This window comes from Taurulus bubalis (genome assembly GCF_910589615.1).
Source record: "Taurulus bubalis genome assembly, chromosome: 1".
Lineage (NCBI taxonomy): Eukaryota > Metazoa > Chordata > Actinopteri > Perciformes > Cottidae > Taurulus > Taurulus bubalis.
The window spans coordinates 12,797,545-12,817,578 of record NC_136589.1 but is presented as its reverse complement, the minus strand read 5'-3'; the positions used below and the strand labels follow the sequence as shown (position 1 = coordinate 12,817,578).

The 20,034-nt window shown below is 40.6% G+C and overlaps 2 protein-coding genes across 2 annotated transcripts in view; both read left to right on the top strand.

Annotated features, from left to right (window-relative positions):
- The first annotated feature begins 2,720 nt into the window (after positions 1–2,720).
- srsf5a (serine and arginine rich splicing factor 5a) lies at positions 2,721–9,658 on the top strand. The gene is made up of 8 exons (XM_079224156.1): positions 2,721–2,814; positions 3,836–3,975; positions 4,073–4,143; positions 5,168–5,317; positions 6,290–6,359; positions 7,715–7,788; positions 7,876–7,980; positions 8,403–9,658. Exons 2-8 carry the CDS (start codon positions 3,850–3,852, stop codon positions 8,749–8,751), a joined length of 945 nt encoding a protein of 314 aa, XP_079080282.1. The 5' UTR covers positions 2,721–2,814; positions 3,836–3,849; the 3' UTR covers positions 8,752–9,658.
- Positions 9,659–11,713: 2,055 nt separating this feature from the next.
- The window catches only part of pacs2 (phosphofurin acidic cluster sorting protein 2), a gene marked incomplete at both ends in the record, with an annotated part of 54,006 nt that continues 45,685 nt past the window's right edge, over positions 11,714–20,034 (top strand). The window contains 1 exon segment of the mRNA XM_079224127.1: positions 11,714–11,832. Coding sequence (XP_079080253.1) covers positions 11,714–11,832 — 119 coding nt within the window.

Sequence of the window (20,034 nt, the reverse complement as noted above, 5' to 3'; positions counted from 1 at the left end):
AAAATATTGCATGTTGAACGACTGGGACAAAACGTCTAACTAAATCGAAACGCCACACTTCTGATCATGCCATCAAGTATTTCTTCTCCTTTTCCTTTTGTAAAATGAATGATGCAACCTGGAGCTTGTTTTAATCAATAAACCGGCAATGAGCTGCCAGTGTAACCAGTTGATCGACAGTTGTAAACAATCAAGGGCAAATACTGTTCAGTTTAAATAGTCACTGTTTATGCAGCTCAGTCACTATCTGTGAACATCTCAGAGACACAAAGAAAGTCATGCTGCTGACAATTGACTTTGTGATCCAGTACAATTTTTGTCTACGCTTTTATATCCAAATAATCTTTATATTATAACAGTGCGACACTTCAAGGCAAGGAAATGTATATTTACGCCCAGAGAATGTTCCTCTGTGATACTGGTTTCATTGCCTTTTTCACCATTAAACCAATGAAGATTAAGCAGCCATGGAAAGGAAAAGCAGAAAAGCAGTATTCTCCTTTAAGTTACAGAAGCCCTTGAAGAAACAGGTTCTACATTTCGGGAAATATTCTGATTTGCTTTCTTGCCGAGAATTAGATGAGAAGATGAATACAGTTTTTATGTGGGGTTTGGAAATTTGAATCTGCCGCCAGAAGCTGGTTAGCTTAGCTTAGCATAAAGTAGGGGGAAACACCGAGCCTGGTCCTGTCTAAAGATAGCAAAATCCACCCACCAGCAGACTGAAAACTCCCCACTGAAAACATTATATCTTGTTTGTTTAATAACCCGAACAAAACTTAAAAGTTAAAAAAAACCCTGACTATTTGACTTTTTTTGTTTTGTCCCCAGGCTAGCTGTTTCCAGTCTTTATGCAAGGCTAAGCTAACTGAATGCTACACAAAATGTCATTTTTATCATACAGGCATGATAGTGGTATCACACTTATTATCTAACACTGCGAAGATAAGTGTATTTCCCAAAATATCAAACTATGGCCATTTTGTGTTTGATTTATTTTAACTGGGAACTGAACTGTGACATGTTTACAGATACAAAGCATTTTAATCATAGTCTACAAACTTCTGGGGTTTGTTGCAGGGAGAAGATTGGATACTCATAAAGGGAAAATATGATGTCATTAAGTTATTTGTAATTAGCATACATGCAAATAAACAATACCACACACACACACACCTCTGATATTGATGAAGGTAAGGTGGAGAATATAATGATAATAATGATCATGAAAAACATCGGCTCCTGGTAGTTTTACTCATTTTAATTCATATAGCTTGCTTTTTTTTAAATGCAAAAGCTCAGTGAACCCGGCCACATGTGATTTGACTTTTGTCCCATCCTTCTTGCTGCAGTGTTTTCATGCACATCTACCCTTTCTCAGGAAGGAAATCACATGACTTGTAACAATGGCAGTCATCTCATTCCCGCTGACCTTGTTAAATGGGGTTGAAAGTGCAAACTTGACTTATTCTTCATGCTCTTGAATAAGCTATATTCCTATTTATTTTGATGTAGTCTTACATTTCACCAAATGTATTGTGTTCAGACCTTTTTAGTACATTTTGAGTCGACAGAAGCTGTGCAGTGATCAGTTATCCATGCTCAGAAGTCTTTGGCACTTTCTAAAAAGCAGACCAGACAGGAATGTTGTTGTTATGTACTGTAACCCTCTATTTTCCTTTTCCTAACCCAGGACAATTTCAAGAATGATGATATAGTTCTCGAATAAAGAGACATATAACAAACAATAACAAATAAATGTTTGGCTTCTTCTGTTGTATAGCACATGGTTGGGGGTAGGCAATTTGAGAATGTAAACTGATAATATGATTTATTGTACGTTCTTTGATTTGCCAGGTATTTAAATTGACTTTCACTTAAAATGCCAAAACTACAGACATTTTAGTTTATACATAAACTATTTCTAGATTCCAGACAGATCTCAAAATATAACTTGACCGATATATCAACTGGACCAATACATCAGATAAATAATAACAGATGTACCATGTCGTTGTATATGTTGGCCAATAACTAACAACAAATTGCAGCAGAGAAATGTTAAAGATGGGTTTAAAGTACATTCAAAGTAGTTTTGTCAATCAAAGAGCTCTGACACATGCATTATTCAACTGTAAAATGTCTTGCTTGGTACATATCTAAGATACTGGCTTTGAAAATGCAATGTAGTCTTATAAAGGACGTTAAAGGTGTGATTTTGTAAATGACGAAAAAGTAATATTTTCTCGATAAAAACAGAAATATGTAGAAAATAATATAATGCAGAGGAAGTTGGTTTGACGAAGCAGAAAGCATCCCTATGACTACGTACGAATACCAACAAAATATGAATATTACTATCACGAAAAGTAATGATATGAAAGAATGAATGCGCTGGATTCCTCGCGTCTTCTCAGTCTGTTGGTTGCCACATCCGTGTTTTATGTCCCTTTGAGGATTCCAAAAACACCACATAATGTTCTCATAATAAAAAAATAATCAAGTGTATTTCAACTAAGCTGCTTTTTTATTTCACCGTGATACGTTAACACAGCCGATGTAATACTTTTTGAACGACAAAAAGGGGCCGAAACCGTCAATTTTACTTAAATTACGGATTTATCGGGGCGCTCAATGACCAACCACCGAACTGGCAACGTGAAGGCAGCAGCAGCATTTCCGGTTCCCCTTTCTGGCGTTAGATCCACTCGCCATTTTGATTTAGTCGAGGAGTGCTAAGACCACACGCCACAAAGTTGCAGCTTACTATCGGCGTAAACACCGAACCCGGAGACGCGTTGAGTGAAAGAAAAGGTGAGACTGTGATATACCTGACTTTAAATAAGTGCACGTTTTTTTAATAGCTAACTGCGGGAATCGTGTTTTCTAAACAAATAATTACGTCTTTGTCGTGAGCTCGCCTAAGCTAACAGTAGTCGACCTCGAGGCAGCTAACGTGCGTTAAGAATGCGCCGTGCAAGAAGCAATGTTATATTTAAGCGATAAAAAATGTCTTTTGTCATAATATTACGCTGCTATATGACGCTGTTTAGCATTTTAACCTCTCACATTTCTTCTTTTCAGCGACACAATGTTGAGCTAAAGCGTTCAGACGTTAGCCTAGCAGTGTGTCGTCGTAGTGAAGAATGAACTGCCAGCACGCTTTAGCTAGGCCCAATTTATTTCAACCGAGACACCGAGCTAACACGCACGATGTCTTATAGATAACACGTTGGTTATTGAACCAAGCTAATAGTACCTGAGTTGCAACTTTAACGCTGTAATCATAATTACTTATTTTTGAGGTTCTAGTTCGTAGTGCCGTTGTATTGTGTCGTGAGATGTTAAAAACAAATAATATTAATCTAACTAATTATGAACACAAAGACATTTGACCTCCAAGTACAGTACGAGTTAATGCCTCTTTTTATATTATAACCGGTGTAAGACGTTTTTTTTGTTAGCCCATTGAGGAATTCGTGTGTAAAGTTGATAAATGTTGCTTTTTGGGACGTTATTTGAGACCGTAACGGACTAATTACAGTGAAACTTGTTTGACCAGAGCTCTTCACGTGTCTTTGCTCTCGAGCCGGGTTGCTCAGTTTGACCTGAGTCGTCTTGATGCGACACCGTTAACACTTTTTTTTTTTTTAATGCTCAACTTCAAAAGTCTTGAACACAGCACCTGCAACCATGTCTGTATGCTCATCAGTAATTACTGATTAAGCATAGGACCTGCACTGTTGTTACTTTGGCTAGTAAAGTCAACACACTGAGCTCCTCCAGTTTTACTGCTAGTCTGGTTTAATGTTTACCTGGTTTTGTGTTTTCCCAGCTCCTCAGATTACAATGAGTGGTTGTCGAGTCTTCATTGGCCGCTTGAGCCCGCATGCCAGGGAGAGAGATGTGGAGAAGTTTTTCAAGGGCTATGGACGGATTAGGGAAATCAACCTGAAGAATGGATTTGGCTTTGTGGTGAGTGATTGGCCAGTGATTACTTTGTCCGAATTAAGCTTTCCGATCCTGTTTTGGGGTTTAGATAATAACTTTTTATTTATTTATCTCTTTTCAGGAATTTGATGACCACAGAGATGCAGATGATGCCGTGTACGAGTTGAATGGCAAAGAATTGTGCAGTGAAAGGTAAGAATGAGATGCGAAGGAAAATCAAATATATATATTTTTTACCAAATACATTGATAGTGATATTGTAGGCCTGACTATTGCGCGATTCACAAGATATTTACACAAGTTCTTTTTTAATTTATAATCCGTAATATGGACATGTCTATGATATGCATCATATTTTCTTTTTTGCAGCATTTTTTGATAGATAAACTATTTCTAGATTCCAGACAGATCTCAAAATATAACTTGACCGATATATCAACTGGACCAATACATCAGATAAATAATAACAGATGTACCATGTCGTTGTATATGTTGGCCAATAACTAACAACAAATTGCAGCAGAGAAATGTTAAAGATGGGTTTAAAGTACATTCAAAGTAGTTTTGTCAATCAAAGAGCTCTGACACATGTATTATTCAACTGTAAAATGTCTTGCTTGGTACATATCTAAGATACTGGCTTTGAAAATGCAATGTAGTCTTATAAAGGACGTTAAAGGTGTGATTTTGTAAATGACGAAAAAGTAATATTTTTTCGATAAAAACAGAAATAAAAAATCAAATTTTTTTTTTTTTTACCAAATACATTGATAGTGATATTGTAGGCCTGACTATTGCGCGATTCACAAGATATTTACACAAGTTCTTTTTTAATTTATAATCCGTAATATGGACATATCTATGATATGCATCATATTTTCTTTTTTGCAGCATTTTTTGATTTGCCAAACAAGACATCAATTATTAATAACGACAACACTGTTCAGATTTTGTCCCTTGATATTAAATAATAGACCAATCAACATCACAACACACTTTATTATAAGACCGGAGTCTTTTGATGCATTTAATAGTGTATTGTCCACTTAAAACCACCAAGTTAATTCAAATCAATTATTTATTTTAAGTTGGCATGCACAGAATTGTAAATAATATCGTATTATCTATCATGGACTTGCTTCATAGACATATTGGAAACATTTAGTTTGTTGTTCATCCAACTGTTTAATCATAAATAAAATAATTTCTTTTTCAGGGTTACTATTGAGCATGCTCGCTCCAGAAGAGGAAGAGGTGGTGGCCCTGGAGGAATGGGAGGACGTTTTGGTGGAGGTGGTGGCGGAGGAGGTGGTGGAGGCAGCAGTGGTGGAGGTGGCTATCGTCCATCTCGCAGCAGTGGATCCAGGTACATTTGCCCTAAAAATTACTTCCTGAAACCTATTGCTAGTTAGTTGAAGCATCACTTGATTGTAAAGTGAGGGCTTATATCTTTCATTTCATCTGGTTGTGCCATACTCAAATAAAGCCTGGTGAAGTGAAACGGGTTTAACTCGTAAGACTTGGAAAAAAAAGTTTGCAGGGTTTATTCTCTATCTGGTGGCTGGAATCGCATGAACACAAATATTTGTCTTTTGAGCAGATTTAACTAAGATCAGGTCTTTAATGTGAACCTGTTCCACCGTACATGTTAAGTCAATGCACAAACGCGAATGGTTGCGCAAAAGCAAATTTTTCGCCAGGAATGAGGCGAAAAAGCATTTTGCTTGAGTTGAAAGTTCAAAAATCCGCCCGCCGCTGAGTTGTGAAAGCCAATCAGCGTCGAGAAGCTCCGCATCACCGCTGTCGCTGAATCAAACTGCTGCTGGTCCGCTGAAAGAGCGCCGGAAGCGGCTTCATTCAGACACTCGTTCTGGAGGAGTCAAGCTGTGTGCGACTACGGATAATATTATGAACCCAGACACGGGGGCGTTTGATGTACCGACGTTCGTGGGACTTCCATAACAAGTATAAAGCAGAACTAGTGGTTATTTCAATGGTGAATGACGGAAATAGTAACTGTTCACGGAGTAAAGCTACGGAGATACCGTTATAAATGGTTGTTATTCCTTCCATGGTGGATAGCGGAAATAAACTATTTTACGGAGAAAGCCGCGCCCCCTTTCTGCCGCGACTGGTTGCGAAAAAGCGAATTAACCACAAAGTCAGGCAAAAAAGCGCTGCGCAAATTCACACAGTTTGGTGTGAACACTGCATTAGACAAAGTGAACATGTGAATATGCAGCCAAATGGGTTGTTATGTGAGGATATATTAGACTCCTATCTTAACTTAAAGATTGGTATTAAAGTTTTTTTTTTTTGGTTTGCGTTGACTGGACAGGTATGGCCCCCCTGTGCGGACCGATCACAGGCTCATTGTGGAGAACCTCTCTTCACGAATCAGCTGGCAGGTAAGCAATAACTACACTTTCTTAATTATCTTATAACACAAGATGATAAAAAAATGTAGATGTCACCTTTTTTATAAGGACATGTTTTTTATTTATTTAAATAGAGCAGCATTCATTTGATCAGGCCAGGTCCATTTTTCTCTAGTCAGATTATTTAAATACAAAACAGTAGAAAGCCCCTAGTGTTTTAGTTTGTTTACTTTCCCTCCAAATACATTTTCCTTTTTCAGACAATACCCATTCTAAACAAAAACATTTAACTGTTTTTAACAGCTGCTCTGATATGGTTTCCTTTATATCAGAGGTAAATGCACACCCTCCACGGAGGTGTCAGAAGTGTGTAGCGCCCTCTCCTGGTTGTTTTTCTGAATAGTGTCCATTTGGTGCCTCTCCTTACACGCAGTTGCCGCCGGTCTAAAGTCTTGGCTGGGCCCCGTAGCGGGTGAAAGTGGTCTAGCGCAGGATACGGTAGCCTTAGGAGGTCCGTAGCCACAGTCTGGAGGTTCTGTGGGCTGGCACCCCCGACTGCTGTAACCCCCCTCAAATCCACGGTCCCTACACTCTCCCGTTTGGGTCTTTTTCTGTTGCTGATGGAGCTGGGGGCGGTGTTGAATCGGGCGCACACCCCTCCCCCTACTTGCTCTCTGGCTCTGGTGGTTCCTTACTTGTGGAGGCCGGATGCTGGTCAAGGCCGAGGTCGTTTCTCAAGGGCTTAACACTGCATTGGTTCCCATTTGCTATTTGGACAAGTGGCTCTATGATAAAATCTTCCTGGGTATGGAGCGGTAAGTAGCATAAAACTCATGTGATTGGGTTTGTTCAGGGTCGGGTGGTAAAGGGGTGTAGAATTACAGTCTCAAATGGGAAGGAGGCAGTTTTACTATGTAAACACTTAAAGACTATTTAAGAATAATAATTTTTAGGTCACGTGAACAAAATTCTTGTTCACTTAACCAGAGTACTATTGTCATCCGACCAAGTAATACACAGGTTCATCTCACATACGCAGACAAGTTTCAAACTTAATACACACAAATCCTATCTGTTATCAGTCAGGCGTTCCACTATGGAGTTGATTTTGGTTTGCTGATGCAACTTCAAGAAGCCAATTAATGGGACTTTTTGAGTAAAGGCAACACTTGTCCACACACCTCCAGTGGCTCTTTTAGTTACATGCCCTCCACTGAAATTAGAGCTTATCACAGTGACAAAAGTCAGCATTAGATAACCCAAGTTTCAGTGTGTGCTGGTTTTTTGCTGCCTGCTCATTTTTCTCCCCACAGGTCTCAAAAGGCTTTCACCGGTATCTCATGTTTTGTTCTTTGTTACTAATTCTACATTATGCTTTGAAATAGGACCTGAAAGACTTGATGAGAAAAGCAGGTGAAGTTACCTTTGTGGACGCACACAGGCCCAACAAAAATGAAGGGTGAGTTGCTTTCCTGTTCGTCAAACTTTTCAAATGGTTGTTGTTCTCAGGGTTTTGGGCCTTATGAATGTTTCTGTTTATATACAGAGTGGTTGAGTTTGCATCCCGCAGTGACCTAAAGAATGCCATCTCCAAGCTCGACGGTTCAGAGCTGAATGGACGCAAGCTTAAGATCTTTGAGGACAGCAGAAGGTGAGTTGTTAAAAACTGTGCTACATATTTTTTGCCCTCTTGTGCCATGTTGACACCTACAATGAGTTACCTGGACAATTCCTCACATGTGAACATCTTGAGGGGCTGGTACAGGAATATATATATACATTTTGAGAACATTTTAAAGATATCTTTTTGACCAGTTCTAGTTAGACCATCATCTTAAATTCTTTAATCACTTATTTTTGCACCGATTGTATTTCCCACCAGTGATCAAACCAAACTGAACCTAACATAGTTTGGGACAGTTGTGGAGATCTGTCAATTCCAGACTCTTATTTTTACATACATTCCTGCTCTGTGCAGTTTGAGTTATTATCATGTTTTACTGTTTCTGGTGTTATACCACACAAATGCACATCCACAGAAAACATTTTAAAATTACTTCCCTCTTCCAACAGCCACAGCAAGAGCCGCTCTCGCTCTCGTAGCTACTCCCGCTCAAAGAGTCGTTCCAGGAGCCGCAACCGTTCCAGGAGCCGATCAAGGTCTCTGAGTCGCACCCCGGAGAAGAAGACATCCGGAGGGGGCAGGGCGTCAGGCAGATCCCCCTCTCGCTCCAAATCCCGGTCCAAGTCTCGCTCCAAATCCCGGTCCAAGTCTCGCTCCAAGTCCCGGTCCAGGTCTCGCTCCCGGTCACCTGCTCCTGCTCAGAACAAGCAGTCCCGCTCCCGTTCACGCTCTCGTTCAAGGTCTCGTTCACGTTCACGCTCACGCTCTCGCTCCGCCTCTGCAGACAGCAAGCACTAAGATTGGTGCACCTGTCGGCCGTAAAATAGACTGATAGTTGCCCACCACAGGCCTGTATGGTGGCATGTGATTTATTGTTTATTTTTAATGAAGGGGAGGAAATCCCCATTTACATGGCTTCTTTTGAGATAAGATCTTAAGTCATTATTGTGCCCTCATTGGCTTTGTTTTTTTTGTTTTTTGTTTTTAGTTTGGATGAGCTTCCATAGGAAAAACGTTTTTTATAACCTTTTTTTTGCCCCTCATAAACCCCTTTATTTTGCTGAAATGCTGAGTGACAGAAACCATTTTGATCAGTGACGATACTCGTCACATCCTGCAGCCTGTCCTAGCCGTCTGCCATGTTGCGATTCCATCCACTCTCGTGTGCTTTGCGAGTGTTCACAGCAGTTCATAGTTAGGTGGGAATGGAATTGGTTCCCCAAAGTGTCAATAGGTATGTTTTTGTTTGCAACGCTAGCGCCTGGCATTGCTGTGAAACTGTGACTCTGCTCCTGATCTACACGTGTTGCATTCACTGCCCTGATATGTGAACAGAAAAATGCAAGCGTCTCAGTTGGTGGTTTATTTCAGCTTTCTTGTGTAATATTGTTGGAATCTGGCATTAATTACGTTCAATTCTGTTGTGTCAGGGTCTCGTGTTGTGATTCATCTTTCTTTGCTTTTTATTAACTTTAGCTGCAGCTTCGCTCTGAAGCGTGTTGTGGGTCTGAACACAAGTGTCTGTTTCTGCAGGAAGAAATGTCTTGAAATAAGTTTATTAATTTGATACTAATAAAACTCTCACTGCATATTGTCATTTTTTTTTTTTTAGTAATGTTCAGAAAGATTGATTTTTTTTTTTTAAACATATTTTGTGAATATGGGTCGAGACTGCAGTTCAACCGAATAAAGATTTCACAAACTGTTCAATCTGTGAGACTGATTCTTTCTTGTAGTTGCACCAGATGCATTATTTGAACAGACATGCGTTATATTTGATTGCATCGTCTATAAAGTTTGTGTTTTACTTGAGCTTTCAAGTTGTATTTAAGTTAATTCTTTTCATATGGTATACGTTAAGATTTTATTAAGGAAATCGCCGCACAAGCAAGATTCATAGGGTGACTACTGAGAGCTTGGTGTTAATGTACTTCAAGGAGCGATTTATCATTTTTGGAAAGTTTGTATTAAGCTCATATAGTGACAAAGTCCATACAGTGGCTGAAGACCTTGATGGTGAATCCCAAAAGCAAGTTAAACATGTTGCAGAAATACCACAGGTTTAATTATGTGAAATTGTGTTGAGAGCAAAAGGTCCTTCACTGCTGACCCACCACATGGTGGCAGTACCTGCTTGTTTTCAAACCCCAGAATACACGGCTGTGTGCATCAGAAATTCAGTATTCATTATTGTAACACATTAATTTACTCATTCATAATTTGAAAACTTGTCTGGTGCGGAAACAGTATAGTTTGTGAAAGTAGGTTATTCAAAATGTACACAAAATTGCACAATAAGGAGAGGATTTAACCCGTTTCAATGAAGGTTGATTTTGCAGCAGTGTGTATGATCACTATGCAGTGAAAAACAATTTTGGGAATCGATCTGGCGACACGGCTCGTGTCCATGGATCCGCCCAGACCTGCACCCGCTGCACCTGCCAAAGAAATGGGCAAACTGCAGTTTGGAGAGACCGTCGATGACGTTTTTCCTGGGTGGGTGGGGTGTATGAGAGGTGGTTAATGCCCAAGCAAGGCTGAGAGCAGTTTCATTACTTAATAAAGAAATATGCTCTTAATTTAATGTTTCTATTATAATGAGAAAATATAACAGGAGGGCTTTCTGACACATTTGCTCTTGTTTTGCCCATTTTGTTTACCCAGTTAAATATTTACAGTTCGTGCCACATTTTGGAGGCTATATACTATTGTAGTTCTTACTCTACTACATGCATTTTGACAGCTTTAGTCGCTTTGCACAGTCAGATTATTAATAACAAATATGATCAATGTATTATTAAGTCTTCCTGGAGTACAGCTAAAATAAAAAAAAGTTCAGCAACACTGTTGTACAGTTTATCAGTGCGCTTCAGTTCCAGAGTGTGTACTGACACACTGACCAATCACAGCGCATGCTAATGGTTATGCGGGCCCTGTGGCAAAACAGGTGCTAGAAGGCCTTCTCATATAGTTTAATCAGCTCTCGAGTCCATAGAGAAACAGAAGTGAAATGTGATTGGATGAACGCTGTTAAACAGCGGCCGCGCCACCCTATACAGCAGGCTGAAGGCAACAGAGGAACACAGGAAGTGTGCAATGACAAAATAAGCGAATAGGGAAAAAGTAATTATAATACATTAGTGCATTTGTGAAAAACAATTAAACTATAAAATAACTATAACTTTTAATTATATATATATATATATATATATATTAAAAAAAAATAAAAATTTAAATGTAAACTTTGTGATTCTGTTTAGGCCAGCAGAGAAGGCTTAGCAGGCCCTGATGGCCCGCCACTGCATTATAGATCAGAAACCACTGGAAAACAAAGCTACTTTAAATCTAACCAGGTTTGCATGTTACTCTATGCTGGCTGTCCATGCCTCCCCTCCGCCCCTCTCCGCGTGGCACTAATCACCCGTCATACACGGAGTAGCGTGGTTGGCACAACAAGCTCAGCGGTCGGTCGGTTCGCTGCTCCACTGCAGTTCCTCCGCGGTGCACAAGGACCACACCGACCTGCCCGGCTCAGGACACAAGGACGGGGAAATGAGCTCGTTCTCCGCCGTTCACATCGCACTAACGTGAGCGTGTCACGCCTTCTATTTAACGGACCCCCCCTCTCACACACACACACACACGCACAAATACACACACGTACAGAGACACGCGCGTGCACGGAAGACCTGCACCGGTCTGCTGTTGACAGATCCCCCCCCCAGCTCGGTGTCGGACGGTCCCAGCCGCAGCCCGCACCATGGCGGAGAGAAGTGGCCGGTTGAGTTTCGCCGGAAGCGCAGCTCTCAACAGACCGGTCCCCATGAACCTGTTCGCCACATGGGAGGTAGACGGATCCTCCCCGAACTGCATCCCGAGGTAAGGCGGCGGCGCCGCACTGTCCTTTTAAACTTTACAGCGGCTCCAATGCGCCATGAGAGGCTGTCACTTCATCAGATCGCTCACGTTACGGCTGCAGCAGCAGCTAGCAGTGTGAGATGATATCATCTTGCCAAGCGGGAGCCCGCTGCAGGGAGGCCTCCCCTGCGGCGGGCTCATCCAGACATCTGCATTGCTTTCATTTATATTGAAATAGAAATGCGTTTTAAATAGTGTTGGCGGGGGACACAAACAACTTGTGAACAAATAGTCTAGCGGTGCAGCGTTAAATTCCTCAGATGCATGTGTGTGTGTGCGTGTTCATAATCATCCGCTCAGCTGTTCAGATGGATAACAGCTTCATGCCGGATCATTGTCCCAGTAGGCTGCACCACGGAGAGCGTGTGTCTCCTGTGACCCAGAGATTCAGAGGCTGAGTTCAGAATCTACTGCTCAGGTCTGATTGCGTGTCATGAGATGAATGTGGCATCATCCTGCCAAAACAATCCCAAACTTTAGGTCCACTCGGGGCGTTTGAGACTGTCACGTGGCCTTCATGGCGTCATGGCGGGGCTTTTATTAACGGGTGTTATGATTTACATGATGGGGCTGCAACTAAACTTATTATCTTCATTATGGACTCATCTATTGATTAAGTCTTAAAAAATACTCATCATATTCTCTCCCAGAGATCAAGTCTTTAAACTACTTGTTTTGTCACAACAACATGCCAAAATCAAAAGATATATGTATTTTGTATTATATCAAACTGATGAAAAGCAGCACATCTTCACATTTGAAAAGCTGAAATGTAGATAAACTCACTGTCGATTCCGTCTTTGTTTTTTCCTCTTTTGTTTGCCTGTTTATTTATTTACTTAATTTGAGATGTTCTATTGTTTTTGATGTTTTATTTGCTTAGTACTTTTATTAGTTTGTGCTCATATATTTGCGAAAGTAGAGAAAGTTTCACTGTGGAGTGATTCGTGAAATAAAAACATTGAAGGTGGAAAAAAAGTCTGATCTTGGACTCTTCATGGAGAAGTGAAAACACACCTGTGGGTTTTGTCTTTATTTTAAAGCAGTTTGACATGACGTAAAGAACCCAAAACTTTAACCATTTAAATTAACTTGTGGTTTGGAGTCAGTGTTCCTCTCTTGATGGAAGCTGATTTTAACCTTGCAGCTGCGTATGATGTTCGTAGACCTTCTTCTTTTACCAAAACCTCACTGGGGGGAAAAACAAGCCCATGTTTCTGGAGATGTAAAAAAAGCTTTGTGGCATCATGGGTATAATTTTATCTTCAGGTCAGACTAAAAGCACATTTTTTACTGTGATGCAATGGCAGAAAGACATTTGAGAGAGTTTGTGGTTTAAACTCCATTTGAGTAATACCTGCTGTCACACTTTGGTCAGCAGCTGTCAGTCTGCAGAGAATGGAGGAAAAAATAGCTGTAATTAATGAGCGCTGGGGGGAGTTTATGTGTGTTTTTTATTTATTTATTTTAAAGTGAGGACTGTCTCTCCTTAGCCTCTCTGTATCCTCTTAAGTTATTACCGTCAGCGGGCATTACATTACACATTTAGCTGAAATAAGATTAATTCATTTCCAGGAATAGCATAACTTTGATGTTATCCAGCAGAGTGGACGAGTAGATGAGTAGATGAAGAGGTTTCTGTGACTAAACGGTGGCAGGTTCAATCCCGCCGTGACCCTGCGTGTGACAGGATGAGTTCAAGTCCCACTTTATTTTAATGTGTTAGTTTTCACTGACAATCCAGAACACCGAAGCTCTCTATTGACTGCCGTCTGTCATATCAGACTGGAGGAACTCCGCTTGTTAGCCAGATGTCAAATCAACCGTCTCATTGAGTGATATCAGCCTCTCAAGGCGGATAAACACTCGGACCGCTGTCAGTCTTTTCTTTTTATTTGTGCTCTTCGCTTCTTTTAAAGGTTCCCTGTGGAGTTTCTGGCCTCCAGTAGCGCTACAGAGCACTTTTTTTTTACATGAGGGCCTTTTTTTGCAGAAGAAGTCTGCCAGCAAACATGGAATTCAGTTGAAGTTTTCACATTCAAGGAGTTTGCCTTGATATTTTGGTGTACAACAATACATCTAGTCAGAGAAAAGAAGAAAAAAACTGCAGAAGACAAGAATCATTAATGTGTAATAGGAAAACAAGTGCTATATATATATATTTTAAATAAGAGCAGTACGGTGTTTGATCAAAGATGATGTGCAAAAGCTCACAGTACAAAGACTATGTGCAATATGCAGATATAATACGAAAGGAAACTTCATTCCACATATTTGTCCGACCTCAGGGATACACACAATGTGTTTTGGTGTGTAGGACATACTCCAGAGGGCAACTTTTACTATGTTGTCTTTTAAAAACAGAACAGAAGGAAAGCTTTGAGGGAAGAGACACATGGGAGAATGTTTTTGCAGATTCTGGCAAAACATTAGAAGTTATTCATGAAAGTTTAATTTACTCTAAAATCTGTTTCTGATTCACACAGCAAATGCATGCTCATCAAAAGCATATTGTGAGCAATACACTGATTCCTCAGTTTGTAATGAGACAGGAAAATGTCAGAGCACCTCGTGCCAGCTTCGGCGTTGATAAGTGCTGTGCTGTTGTGTTTAAAGAATAATTCAACATTTTTCTTCATGCTAAACTAAGCCAACAATCTCCTCATATTTAACTTGACAGACATGAGAGTGCTATATTGGTTTTCTCTCGGCAAGAAGGCAAAAAATAAGCTTACTGTGTGAGTTGTCAGGTCGGGGAGCAGTAGTTTAGTATTTGATTAAAAACAAGACGGAAAGGAGTTTTTTAAGTGTTTTAAGGCTGCATTCAAAGGCAAGCAAGACTCTGATATGATGCGACGTGAAGACATGAGGCGACATTGAATGTGGAAAGTGTAGTTTTTGGTATTTCTTTACCTCGCTTGGGTACGTCATAAGGGACCAAGTAGCTTTACAAAAAAATCTAACCACTACACTGTGTTCCTCTTCTGATTGTATAAATGTATTCTCCATACATCGCTCGCTGTGGCTCGGAGGTCTCTGAAGCCCAAAGGCTATTAGGCTGGGAGGCTTATAGAAGTGCTGCCTCGGCACTGATCTCACGTTTCCCAGAGTCACTTCAGGACACGTGCCGCTCCGAGCTGAGATGCTTCATAATCACCTATTATAGGTGTGGGAGGGGCTTTAATCACACATCTTACAGGGTGGTTGAATGATAATTACCTGCGGTCTGGAAATCCAGTAGTCGAAGTCAGGAAATGCAAATTTTGCCGTGTGCATCTTTTCATACAAGAGTTTACGAGGATGTGGCTGCTGCTAATGATGTAAAGTCAGGATGTGAAGTACATGGAGGAGACATGGAGGATTGTCCTTATTATACTCCTCAGCAGCGGCCTCGGTGTGTGTCCGACATCCTCAGTGTGACTGTGAAATGCGCTCTTATGATCTGCCACGTCATCGCGAGAGGCATTTGAATGAGCACCAAAAAAGGCTTTTCATCGCTCAAAGCTCCTGAATGCGTTTGAATAATTGCACACTTCTTTCTAAAGATGGTCGTGTCTTCAAAGAGCCACTTCAGCCCCTTTAACCTTCATTCAAAATCAATCTCGCTGGCGCTGTGAACACCTAAGCCTCTCTGCTCTGAAGAGCTAAGGGCAAGAAGCCGTGTTTCATCTTTTGGTATTTTTGAAGTGGGCACCGGCCACATTTCTGCACATCAGCCCACAGGTGCGAGGGTAAGTGCCGAGAGATGGGGCCAGTCTCTGAGACAGAGGCGGGATTGAACGGGCCCTCGAGTGGCAGCTGGACCCAGTAGGATGTCATATTTGGGCCTGTTGGAGGCGAGAGTGCTGAGATGTCGCTTTGACCAGCAGAGAGACACTCGCTCTTTTGTCCCCTGGCTGCCTGGGACGCTCACACTGCGGGAATTTAGAGTAGGATAAATGAGAGGCAGCTAAAGCCTCTCATTGTTTGATGTTCTCCTTGTTGTTGTTGTTGTCCTGCACTCAGTGACTGTTCTGTAGCAATAATGTTTGGGATTTTAGGCAAGACGAAGAGCTCCGTGAGGCTGTATTCTCAAAAAGAAGTGTAGACGTCTATGAGAAAATGACTTAGTAAATGATTGTCCCATTTAGAGTAAGGTGGATGATATAGCAGAGTATGCTATAAGTTGCGGCTACCTTGTGATTGACAGGTCTGAGGATTGTCCATGTTTCGTCTTACAACTTTAACCCTCTTTGTGTTGTCAGTTTAGTCGGTAGTCTAAAAATATCTTCCTCGTTGTTTGGTTGTACTTAGCTCCAGCCTCTCGTGTCACTTCTGGTTGCAGGACCAAGATGGTGATGGCCAGAATGCCGAACTCAAGGCTTCAAAACTGCAGTCCACAAACCAATTACCTACGTCACGGTGACGACCTCCACTTCAGTCTATGTTTAGCGTGCAAGAGGAAAAGTTAAGGCATCGCCAAAGTTATTACAGTTCTTCTTGCTGGCAACGTGAATGTGTATTACAAATGTCATGGCCACCTATCTAATACTTGCAAAGATGTTTTGCACAATAAACACAAAGGTCCGACTCAGTGTCGCTTAAGGAAATTTCATGGCATCATTAAATCACGTAGGATCCACCCTGCGGGTACCATGAATGTTTGTCCAAATTGTTTTACCAATCCTTGCTGTACATGTGAAGATATGTCACAGGTTAAGTGAAAACTCTGAGCTGCTGGAAGCGGCAAAGAAAAGGTCAAGGGATCACCAAGTTGCTAGGATTCATCATCTGTGGACCATGAATCATTCCTATATGAGCGTAACAACAACCATGAATGTTTGAGACATGTCAAGACTTTTAACAAAAACAATTGTAATGTCCACTTTATCGTGGTACTTCATGGTTGAGATATTCCTATTTAATTTGCATCAGTGGGCTTTACAATCTGTACAACATACACAATCCTGCTATTTCAGTTAATGTGGAAGATCACTGCAGCAGTTTGACAAAGTCACACCGCTGCTAACTGTTTTTGTCTTTGTCAAGTGAATCTCTGCTGTGTTCTTCGAATGTCAAGTCACTGGGCCTTATGTAAGATATCTAGATATCCTCCATCTTGCTGATGCAGTGCTTCCTGGAGGACAGACGGGGCAGGACGAGAAAGGACACACACACCCCACACACACCACACACACACCACACACACCACACACACCCCACACACCCCACACCCCACACACACCACACACACCACACACACCACACACACCACACACACCACACACACCACACACACCACACACACACACACACACACACACACACACACACACAGCTTTTTGACTCTGTATGACGATCAATTTGGCCTCCAGCTGACTCCTCCTCATGTCTCAGCGCTCTGTGTCACGCCCGACTGCCTACTTTTTGTATTCTGCTGTTATTTCCCAACAGACAATATTTGATTTTAAAGAAGCAGCTTTGATGATATCTGTTCAGCTCTTGGTTTTAATCCACTGCATCTCTGCAATATATGTTTAGGAATATGAAAAAAGCTGCTGTATGAGAGTCTGTATATGTTCACAAAAACCTGAAATACTGAACAAACCGAACAGCGATTGTTAACATTCAGTTCAGCTGGTTTACTTGTGCTATTTTTTGGCTGGCGGCTGTCTGACGAATATCATAAAGCTGATATAATATAGAGATAAATCCCAAATTACTGTAAATAGCCATGTTTAACCCGAAGCCGTGATGTCACGGATGTATTCAGTTGTGTATAAGCAGCTACCAGGAAACGGCACAGCAACATAGAAAGGAGTAAATCTTACTTTTGGTGAATAGAGATTGTGAAAATTGCTGAAAAATGAATGTTTTTGTGTTTGAGGCGTTTTAATGCCTCCGGGCTCAGGAGCTAAAAGTGTATTACTGTGAAATTTTCTACATGGATCTTCAGCGCTGATGTTTTTATTAGCATACGTTGCCCAAATTAAATTCATGCTAATTGGAAAATGAGACAAGCACATGTGCCGCTTGAGATATGGAGTCGAAAATGTATTTTTCAAACTCAGCAGCACGCTCACTTCTTGGAGGAAAATGTCAGTTGTGATGCGGCAGAGCTAAACCGAGCTTGGGGTTCAGTCCGGGGGAATCACGTCCTCTTCAGAGGGTCTTTCAGTCTAAATAAACCTCAGGGAGACGGTGAGCAGCATTCTAGTGAGGTATCAAACACTGAGGCTGGGTTCTCCAGTAGAAGCGGTTCGGTGAAGCTTCAACTGCATGTTTGCTGCCAGTGTCAGGGACAAATACACATTTAATGTTGAGGATTTTAACATCTTTCAGCTCATTGTTTGTTTTTTGGGACCTTTTATTGTTTTGACTCAGCGTTGTTTCCCACGGTTTTATTTTCAGTTAAAAATGGTATCTTGTCATCTTAAGAGCCAGACATTTCACTCAGGAGTTGGTGGAGAGTGAATGTTAATCTAAAGTCAATTCAATGTTGCGCATACATTTTTATGTGTAAACTGTGACAATATGTCAGTGTTGTGTTTACAGCCAGTTCCGCTGCTTATTAGTCGTACAATTTTTTATTATTTGAACAAATTTATCGAGCAAAGATGTCAAATATTCACTGGTTCCAGCTTCTTAAATGTGAGGATTTGTGACAATTGCTTGTTTTAAGTTATTGTAATTTAATAATTTAGGTATTTTTGGTCAACAGGCACATTGGCGATGTCACCCTGGACACAACTTTCCATTTTTTGCTGTGTTTGGTCAAAAACAAGCCTCATTGTGTCTGTTGCAGGCCACATGTTGGCCTTTGTCTCGACATCTATGGAAAACTTTGGTTTTCATTTTGGACCGGAGCTACTGCAGATTAATTCCATACCTGATGATACATGATAAGATTCACTAAAGTTAGGCACGTTATGAGATTAATAAATCCCTGATTTAGTTTTCTTTGCCGCCATCTTGACTTTAAGGAAAGAGAGTGATAATTGAGGGAGATTCAATTATTCTCTGTTCAGGAGAGGGAGACGCGAGGAGATCTGCACTCTACTGAGTTCACTTTTCTAGTTGGTAAATGGGTTTGTTTTGTTTGTAACAGCTCAAAAGAAGAAAATAAGCTTGAATTACTGTTCAAAAGGTCAAGAATGAACTTTAACCTCCTACTTTCATTCAATTTAAAACAGATGTACTGCTCATTGCTTTCATCAATAATATAACCGCTGACATAAATGCCAAAAATGTGTAATTTAATAGATAATGTCCACCCGATCTCTTCTACTAATGGATAGAGTCCTTTTCTGATGAGCGGCATTGTGTGACCTTCTTTTCAAATGTAGCTCAAATTATAGGAATGGCTCCGTGATTATGCCGGGCTTCCTGTGGCTTGTTTACTTTGTCCAATTGTTCCCGCACTTTCATGTAAAGCAGCTAGATGAGGTTAACGGGCTGAAAAAAAGAGAGATTTGTCAAAACTTTGTGCCAGATGCAGATGAGATTATATTTGGAGGCAGTTGAGGCTTAGTGTTGTGAAAAGGAAATGTGACATTTCTAGAGCGGTGTGTGCCGGCTGCCTCGTCCTCTTTGAATCATCTGTCCCTGAATAAAATGTTCCGCGATGTCTTTGTAGTCCAGTGACTCGCGTAAGGAGAATACTTTATAATAAGTAAGATAACTGTTCTTCTCTTCACTTTACACTTAATTTGTGTTATTTTCCGTCTTTCATCGGTGGAAAAAAGTGTAAAGAGTAAAGTAACAACATACCTTTTTTTTCCCCCCATTTAAACTTCTACTCTACAGTTCACAGAGAAATAAGGTTCTTTTTTACTGCACTTCTTTTATCTGACAACTTTTTCAGACACAGAAAACCTATAATGAGTTCATAAAATGGGTGAATATAGAATTAAACTACCAAATGGTGACGCATATAAAGTATTTTAATTAAAAAGAGCTCCACCTCAACAGGCTACAATAGTACTGTTATAGTTCTAATAATCTCATGATATAGTACATAAAACTAACATTAGAATAAAAGGGGAATCTCTGTTGCCTATATTAGTACTTTAGGTCTACTTTTTTCTAATACTTCAGTAAAATATGAATGCAGGACTCTTACTTGTTACAGAGTATTTTTGCAGTGTGATATTTCTACTTTTACCTCAGTAAAAGATCTAAATA